This window comes from Eptatretus burgeri, chromosome 6, assembly GCF_056783735.1.
Source record: "Eptatretus burgeri isolate ZD-2024b chromosome 6, Ebu_testis_v1, whole genome shotgun sequence".
Classification (NCBI taxonomy): domain Eukaryota; kingdom Metazoa; phylum Chordata; class Myxini; order Myxiniformes; family Myxinidae; genus Eptatretus; species Eptatretus burgeri.
Genome location: NC_140966.1, coordinates 3,305,540 through 3,315,539, shown reverse-complemented (window position 1 = coordinate 3,315,539; position 10,000 = coordinate 3,305,540). Strand labels below are relative to the sequence as shown.

The window sequence follows — 10,000 nt, the reverse complement described above, 5'->3', positions numbered from 1 at the left end:
TCCAAAATAAAGATAGTAAAAGAAAAACGGCTATCTAAAAGGGTCGCAGCCCGAATGAATAACATTTATTCCCTCTAAACAACAGGTTTGGGCTAACTACACATATACTTACAGAGATATCTCACCTACGGGACCTGAATGGTGGTTTGCGAATTTCGTCAACCACAACAATATGTATCTATATCTATATGGTTACGGCTGTGGAAATTCGCAGAGCACCATATAGGTCCTTCGATCAGTTGTGCCAATAAGTCTGTGTTCAGATAGATTTCCCCACCGTTGTCTGAAGGGATTTATTTGTCACCCAGGCTGTGATCTTTGAGGCAGCCATTTTTCTTTTACTGTTGTTATTTTGGACCAACCACAACGCCAACCACCACCCACCCTCCCCGCAACGCCAACCACCTTCTCCACTACCCTCTCCACACCGCCTTCACAACGGTCATCTCCTCACCATCTCCTAAACCACATCTCCCCCGATAAATCAACACGAACGTCGCCTCACCTTCATTTCTGAAACGACGCCATCTTGGCGCCAGTCATGGCGAGTCCGCATTGGACGGCGGCGCTGCAGGCACATGCGGGGGTTTTCTCGCCGCGCAAGTCGGTGATCTCGTGCACGTCCGCTCGCCGAGCAAGTTTGGTGATCTCGCGCACGTCCGCTCTGTGGAAGTTTCGCCTCGGAATTCGAATCAAGAGAGTGAGAGGGGCGGAGCCAGTGGGGGTCAGAGGTGAGAGTGTGAAGGCCAAATCTCGTCTCTCGGGCCCTATATAAGGGTGAGCCGAGCGCCAAGTGAGTGAGTCGGTGGAGTGTATGTCGGGGTTCGGAGCGCCTGGAGCCTGAAGCCTGCAGTCGGTGGAGAAGCTGAGGAGAGCAGAGGAGACGCGAGCTGGGGGCACGGCCAAGCCTACTGTGCCACACGGAGCCGCGTGTTCGTGTGCGAGCCGGAGAGAGCTCGCCAACCAGCACCGAACGGTCTGAGGTGATCGGGCTTCGGAACAGTTCGAGCATCGCTGAGGGACGAACGGGTTCTAAAGGCGAGCATCAACTCAGAAAGAGCAAAGACCCGTTCCTTCCTCTCAGGCGTTGCCGGCTGGGGCCCGAATCACCAGGCCGTGGCCGAGGTTACGCTAGCTGCCGTGGGGAAGGAACGTCACGGGTCGCCCCAGCGACGAAAGTAACCAGCACGGCCTCACGGAGCCTCTGCGGTCTACACGGCTCCGTGCAATAAAGACCCAAAGAGGTCCAGTCTATCCCTCGTCTGTCCTGAGGTTTTTCCTTGCTTTTGAATGAAAGTTGTGGCTCCATGTCCGCGAAGTAGAACCTGTATAAGTAAATGTACATAATAAATAGATGGGATTAGCTCTTTCCTTTGCATTGTTGGTTGTATAATTGCATATGTGCATGCTTGTATACGTGCCTGCATGAATACCTGACTGCATACGTGTGTGAATAAATGTGCTTGTTTTAATGTTGACCTGTTCGTCGCGTCATTTTCCCTCCATTGAACTGCCGTATTGCATTTCGGAATAATAGTGGGCTTTTTAATAGCCGATAATAGAATCGGGTCCAGCGAGGCCTCGCGAGAATACCCCGCTTGGTTATCCCAAAACGGAGCGAGCTGCCTAAACGGCTCGTGTCCAAGCAGGCCTCGCTGAGGTACAATCTCTCGGTAATCTACCCGCGCGAATAATTAGGTAAATCGATTATTTGGCGATCGGACCCTGTCGCACGGATGGAGTGCGGACAAGGTTGTGGTGTGTTTGGAGCACACCCATGACTGGTTTTCGGCGTTGTTCCGGAAAGTCGCGACTGAATTTTCCGTTCGGTGGGCGAAGCGACCGCTATTGGTTAGAAGTGGTCGTTCGCACGCCGGCGGGCGACAATTCGTAACAATATATATCAGGCGTATAAAGAAGGCCCTTTTTGGGGAACAAGCAATGGGTTAGCAACTGCAGCTGTTCTGCAGCAATGGAAGTAAATTAAACCTTGAAAGTTGATGCAAACAATTCCTACAGGTGTCCCAACTTTTGTTGATTAGTTACAAACCCTCTGTCTGTATAAAAGCAGTGTTGGAACAGACTATGTTGCTGCACCCTCTGAAGCATTATTTGGACAATATTGTGATCATCATGGCGAGAAAAAGACAATTAACAAAGGAAGACAGACAGACCATTATAACCCTTAAAAGTGTAGGTCTTTCCGTCAGAGAAATTGCAAAGTAAGCCAAGGTGTTAGTGAGTACACTTTCCTCCACCATCAAAAGGAACTGGGAAACTCTGACAGGAGTTTCTGACAGAGGTCTGGCATACCCTGGCATACCTCTGACAGAGGTCTGGCATAGCCAGAGCCACAACACAATCAGAAAACTAGAGGGGGGGCACTCGGTAGAGTGCAAAACCTCCGCCGCCAATACTGCTGGGTCACTTAAGTGAACCTGATATCCTATTAATTGTAGTTCAAAACGGATCAGACTCCACTGAACCAAGATTGAATAAACTAAACTAGATCGATGCGCATGTAGAAATGCCAAAAAAAAAAATCGAAATTTTTTTGAAAAAAAAGGTACAAAATTTTTTTTTTCCTCTAACAAATTTTTTTGGGGGGGTTGGAAATCACTTAAAACATGTAGAAATGCAAAAAAAAAAAATTCAAATATTTTTCAAATAAAATCGAATTAAAAAAAAAGTTGCAAAATCTTGTTTTTTTTTTCTCTAACAAATTAATTTTTTTGGGGTTTGAAATCACTTAAAACATGAAGAAATGCGAAAACAAAAATTCAAATATTTTTCAAAATGGCCGCCATATTGGACTTTGGACCAAGTCCAAAATCTAATGGCATGATCCTTGGACCATACCTAATCCCCCAACAAGTTTCATCGAAATCCGTCCAGGAATTTTTCCGTAATACTGTTCACAAACAGACAGGGGTGAAAACAGTAACCTCAGTCCATCTTCGATGGCGGAGGTTAACAAGTTTCTGAGAGTCAACAGCTTGCGTGATAGGCGGCTCACAGGACAGCAGCTTCAAACACAGCTTAACACTGGTCGAAGTTAGGAAGTCTCAGTTGCAACTGTGAAGAGAAGACTTCAAGCTGCAGGTTTTACAGGTCAAGTGGCAGTAAGAAAGCCATTAAGATGGAAAAAGAAGAAAAAGAAAAAGGGAACTATAAGGGCACTCGGTACAGTGCACACTTCTGCCACGTAATGGCTGATTCAGGAGAACATATCGAGCCCAATAGATTTTTGAAATATCATGTAATGCAATACAATATCGTTTTTTGGCCTCATCTTTCAATGGTGAAGAATCACTTAAAAAATTCTAGGAGTCGGATCCGGATTCAGATCTTCACCAAAATCTAATCAGTTCGTCCTTGTCACACACCCAACCTGTCCACAAAATTTCATCTGGCTCCGTCCACAACTTTTTGAGATATCCTGTCCACAAACAGACAAACAAACAGATAGAAAGGGGTGAAAACAATAGAATCGAAAGCTTTCTCTTGGTCAAGTAAAAACAAGCCAGCATTCTGCTTTTGAAGAGCACAGACATCCCACAAGTCCCGAATAAAAAAAAATAATGAATAAATAATTAATATACCGGTTTGGAATACAAAAAACATTGATCAAAATGAATTACAAAGCTAAGAAAAGGCTTTATACGATTTACAAGGGCTTTGGAAAAGAGTTTGTAATCCACACAAAGCAGAGAAATAGGCCTCCAATTCTGCAAGGTCTGGAGATCTCCTTTCTTAGGGATAAGGCACATGACTGCACGGCGACAACTTTAAGGTAACAAACCATCTTGTAAACTAAACTTAAAAACATCTAAAAGTGTTGGTCCAAACAAATCTCAAAATGTTTTCTAAAATTCAACAGGTAAACCAACAAAGCCAGGTGGTTTATGATAATGAAGGTAATTAAGAGCTATTAAAAGTTAATCTATTGTAAAATCTTGTTCTAAAGAGTGCTGTTGCGATTCTTCCAATTGTGGTAGATTTTGGGTAAAATCAGACATTGCTCTTTCATTACTTTTCTTTGTGGTAAAAAAAATTCTTGTAAAAATCCTGAATAAAACACTTAAACTGAGCATTGTCTTCGATAATTTGTCCATCACTTGAACGTAAGCTTAATAGTGAACGATTAGACTTTGTAGTTTTTTTAAAGTTAAAAAAAGTCTTTACAGCAAGATTCTGAAGTCGACAGGCCTTTCACTCCAAGTCGGGTTAGCACTCCGAGAGCATCTTCTCTAATTAAACAATTCAATAGGGCTTGTTTCTCATAAAGCTGCTGGCATCGTACTATCTTGTAAAAAGAGGATTTCTTTCCTTAAAATACTTATCCTAGCTTGCTTTACATCAGTGAAGTTATTCCGATATTGCTGACAGAAGACTCGGATTTGTGCTTTTATATAATCCCACCATTGACAAAGATTTGTAAAATCGTTCCGTGATTCTAGAATTCGAAGCCAAAATTTTAAAAAAGATTATTTTAAAAAGGAATCATTTAAAGGAGGGATAAAAGACCAATGAGAAGTATTTCTCTGAGGACTAGGAAAAGAAGGACGCATTTTAATTAACAAATGATCAGAAAATCCAGAGGGAGTGATGTCAGTAAAACTTACACGATTTAAGGAGAGACATGTAAAATTTATCAAGCCTTGCAAGCGACATGTTATTTAACAAGCAATGACACCAAGTAAATTGTTGGACGTTCCCATGCTGTAGTCACCAAACATCCCCAAGATCATGTTGCAACAAGAGAGTGGACAAAGGCCGTGCATGATCTGGGTGAGGTTCAGGGCTGTTCCAATCTCTGACTGGATCTAATGTACAATTAAAATCACCACCGAAACACAATAGGGTATCGGGGGTGAGATGATTCAGAAAAGTGAAGGAATCAGTGAAGAAAGCTGTCCTGACTGTACTGTCACTTGGGGCATAAAGATTGACAACCGAAATCTGCTGGTGGTTATATATAAAATCAATTACAGCTAAATATCCAGGAACAATTTCTTTAAAAACAAGAGAGGAGATGGGAAGACATGCAGAGATATAAAAAAAACAATACCGGCACTCACTGAGGCCGTGTCACTACCAAACACAAGCAACTAACCACTCTTCGACATTAACAACTCTGCCATGCCGTCAAACTTCCGACCGACACCCGAGTCAGTCATGCTGCATTACCACGGTGGTGGAGGGTGGAGTGGAAAGTAGGGAGGAAGGTGTGAGAAAATTAGCAGGTGTAAAGTGTCCTTCAAGCCACCCTGTAGATTCTCTCCACAATCACTATGCTCAAGCAATCAACAAATTTATCAACAGAAGCAAACACATTCCTCATCCAAAAAACCATAAGGAACCCAAACGATCTCACAAGTACAAATGAATAACATGGTATGGAAATAACATAAACATAAAAAAAATAAAATTAACATTTAGGCCCTTATAGGAATATAGAAATAAGAACATTAACCAGTCATTTAATTAAAATCACACCTTGCATATGAACATAAAGCCTTTTCATTTATTGCAAATTGCAGTGTACAGACATGCGTGCAACATTTTTCAGTTATAAACGTAACGATGCAACATCACTTTTACAAAAGTCCAATGCAGTGGTACGTTTTAACTTCTCCCCTCCCCCAAATATAAATGTCATTTTATAAGATGCTCTTCAAATTAAACTTCAAAACATTTCAGCACTTTTTCAGAAACCAGACCAATCACTGCTGGCTATTGTTGGATATCCTCAGTCTCACAAAGACAAAAGCAAAAAACAAACAAACAAACAAAAAATACCCCACAGGTATTGAACAAAACCAAAACATTATGAAGTAGTTTCGATATTAGTGGATTCCAGTTTCTGAGCCAAGTTTCTAACCCTAACCCTAACCCTAACCCTAACAGCCCAAGAACATCCCAGCGTTTCAAAGCCACTTGCACAACCTTAGAATGTCAACGATAAGGCAGACATTGGAAAGAGATGTAATCGAGATGAACATAAAAAAATTTAACCACCTTTGGTTTGCATTGCACATGTGAGAAAGATGATCAAAATCATTTAGAAAAAAATCAGTAAAATCCAACATATGATCACATTCAAAAATCCACACTACTAAATGGACGGATAGCCTGCACAGCAAGCATATCCAGCCAGAAGGATTTGTACAAGGGAGGATGTTCTATGGGGCGCAAGCATTTTCATAAATACACTGTTATGCATAAAAGAGGATGTGGGGGTGGTGGGCTCAAGGGGGCGGAGGTGGGGGGAGGGGGGCCCAGAGCGGTTGTCCTGAGTTATGCAAAAAAAAAAAAAAAACGAAGAAAGAAAAAAAAAAAGGCTTGACTAATTCCGCTGTGTCCTCACTGACACCGAGTATTTTCAAAACACTACGAGGTTGACGATGTCGTGCAGTCAATGCGGGGCTTGGCCCAACTTTACAGCAAGACTCTTAAAGTGCAAATTACAAGGTGGCAGAAATGGTGCTCTGTTCTCAGCACCTGCAGCTTTTGACATATGTTTGTGAACTTTCGGTCGAAACCCTCTGACCTTGTCAAAGTCTGCAAACCTATCAAACCGTCAACACAGGTGGTAATCTGTTGCCAGTGTCATTGCAGAAATGTAAAATAAGCCAGAAATCACACAATCAACCAATGTGATTCCTAACCTAACAGGCTCTACTCTCATGAGTTTGCTATTATATCGTCTGTGAAGTGGTATTCAAAGAATTACTGATGCCTGTATTACTTGAGCAGCACAAGTTATCAAAATCATCTTAATGGTTGCAGAATCTGAAGGACAAATAAACAAACAACCAATCTTGTACAGAGCTACGTTATTCAAAAGAAACAACTGTGCACAAAACGTCCCTCACCACAATAGCCTCGGGAGAATGTCATACTGGGCAAACACTATTCACTGGGACGAGTACGGACTCCATCGTCTGAGGTTCGTCTCCCTCAGGTTCCTCGATGCACAGCTGGTATCCACAGCGCTTTCTGCCTGCAGCACCATGGATGTTTATTGATCGTGCATCATGGGGTGGAAGCAAGAAAGACACTGAGCCAGCGATGAGAATGTGCCACAAAGCATGTGTGTAATAGTAATTGGCCGTTGTCTCCACGAGGGCATAGAGAAGTACAGCCGTAATGGCAATGGAACACCCAGGCAATAGGAAGAAGACCCAGCGGCGCCATGATGGTGGGTAACAGCTGTGACGGCGACTCATCCTCATTCCCTGGAAAAAGAATATCACAGAGATATCCATCTGCATCTGCTTTGTACTCAAACTAAACTTGAATAAAAATAAGTAAGATTGAGTGTTCTCCATATTCTCATCATAAAGGTTTGTTGAAAATCTGATGACAAAAGCTCAAATGGTAGAAAAGTTATGGCCTGGACAGACAAACGGATAAGGACACAAGCACACGGACAACTTCTGTTTTTTTCACACACAACTGTTCCTGTGAAGAACACACGCACGCACGCACGCACGCACACACACGTACTTTAAGACCTGGTAGGTCATCATTCCACCTCCTGAAGCCACGTGTGGAGATAGAAACTAACAACAGCAAGTTGCACACGCCCATGCACGCGCACATGCACACTGCTTTGTAATGGCACTATTCATTCAATAAAAAGGAACAGACAGCAAACAATGCCGCAAGGGGAACAAACCAGGCCCTACAGACAGGCAGAGACCATGCACCACCATAGAAAGGAGATGAATGACACAGAGAACAACTGAGAAGGGAAACAGGACAATTCCAACAATTCATGAGAGGTAATGGAAGAGAAAAGCTAAGGCAGAGCATTCAAAATTTTTAGCAGCGTCTCGCGTAGCGAACGCTGCTCATCGAGAGCTCGGCGTTGTTCTTCTTGTTCTTCTTCTTCTTGTGAAGACAAAACCTTAATCTCTAGGACTCGGCTCTTGTATACACAAGATCCGGATCTCCTTAAATACTGAGCACATGTACACATCCTCACATAGACGGTGCCTTTTGAGAGCATCTATCATGAACTTTTAAATATAGTCTGACATTTGCTTTAAAGTTTCGAAAAGTTCACGTTACTATTTAAAGATTATTCCATTTATCGTATTGTAATTTCGTAAATACATGATTTATTTTGTAAATACGTAAATACATTATGACGCGTTTCACTATTGGCTTAATCAAGGCACGTGACGAAATATCGGAAGTTGTTATTTTTTTTTTTTCGCCAACATAAGCTTTAGGATGCTCGTGGACACATTTGTCCTTGTTTTAAAAAGAATATAAAACCGAAGACAAAGATCAAGAGATAATGGATGCTGCAAACAAACAAAATATAAATGATAGCAAGGAAGATAAAAAAACAAAACTATGACGAAGTCAACAACCCGAGAAAACAAGACCACATGTTTGAAAACAACCCAAAAATATCCTACCGTGAACTAGGGAAACAAAAGCAAAATGTATCCAGTCCCATCGAGAAAGATAAACCTAAAGATTTTGGAAAGGTATTTATGAAGTCCCAAAATAACAAGTTGGCAGATAGGAAAGTAGGAAAAGAAAAATGAAAACCTACAGGAAATGCCCCCAGTGATATTCGATGAAGGAGGAAAAAAAATAGCTGGAGGGGGAGAATGCCATGAACAAGCTCGAGTTCCACCACAACAAATATAATTTTAGCCAAGTTCGGTCACAATTTCATCACCAGTTTCGGAGAAGTTGCAAGTGTTTACGGACTCGTGGACTGACAGACGGATCGACTGACTGACAGACGGATTACATGCCATCCCATAAGCTCACCTGAAGTAGGTTCTGGGTGAGCTACCAACAACAAGCACACACACTCATTCACCCCAACACATACAAAACCAGATCACGAGTAAACAAGTAAAAAAGATATAAAATTTCATAGCCCCCATTGTTTTAGTAATTTTGCTGCACGGAATTAAAGGGCATATTTATGTACAACTAAAATGGCCACCAGTCTACCAGTCGGTCATCTTTGATCAGATCGCAAAATAAAGTGAGGGGCACGTGTACGTCATCATGTACTGTGCTCGTGCCAAGTTTGAACAAAATCGGAACTTGCATGTATGAAAAATGGTTGGGGACACATTTCAGTAACAAAATGGCCGCCAGTTGGCCATCTTGGATCTGATCTCGAAAAAAACACAACGTGCATAATGCATATGGTAAGCCATCATTCATTATCTGGGTGCCAAGTTTGAACAACATCGGTAAATTAGTACAGCTGATAATCTCTCATATCATAAGAATTGTGCAAATTATGACTAAAGCATGAAACTAAAGCAGTTCTTTCATCCCCTCTTCCTGTGCAGGCTGGAGTTCCTCAAGGTAGCGTTCTGTGCCCTGTTCTTTTTCTGGTTTTCATCAATGATTTCTCGGACTCTCTGGAAAATCCTCTATTTCTCTTTGCCGACGACTCCATCCTCTGCCGTACCATCTGTCATCCCTCAGACCGGCAAGCAGCAGCTTCTTCGCTCACTGCAGATCTGGATAAAATCACAAACTGGTCCAACACGTGGAACATGTCTTTCAATCCAGACAAATCTCACACTCTCACTATGTCTCTTCGAAAGGACCGTTTACAAAACCCCCCCATCCACTTTCTCAACAATCCTCTGGAAGAAGTCTTTTCTTTCAAGCTTCTAGGTCTCACTATCTGCCATGACCTTTCCTGGGAAAGTCACATTTCCAACCTCGCCTCAAAAGCCAGTCGCCGACTGGGAATCCTCCGTCGTGCTAAGTCCTTCCTCGGCCCTCTTGAGCTCCTGACCACTTACAAAGCTTTTGTCCGTAGCCTGATGGAGTACTGCTCTCCCCTCTGGGCTGGTGCTCCTGCCTCCCACCTTTCTCGGCTTCACGCTGTCGAAACCAGGGCATTTAAGATCATCGGCATCTCCCGCAATGAAGCTGAGTCTTTGGGCCTCTCACTCAATCACCGCAGGTTGGTCGGTGGTCTTTCTGTCTTCTACTGACT

General features: G+C 42.6%; 1 protein-coding gene across 1 annotated transcript in view; it reads right to left on the bottom strand.

Moving 5' to 3' along the window:
* Positions 1-5,509: 5,509 nt before the first annotated feature.
* The window catches only part of LOC147024131 (transmembrane protein 8B-like), a 114,702-nt gene continuing 110,211 nt past the window's right edge, over positions 5,510-10,000 (bottom strand). Inside the window, exon 13 of the mRNA XM_085883721.1 lies at positions 5,510-7,241. Coding sequence (XP_085739847.1) covers positions 6,900-7,241 — 342 coding nt within the window. The 3' untranslated portion in view covers positions 5,510-6,899. The remainder of the gene's footprint in view (positions 7,242-10,000) is intronic.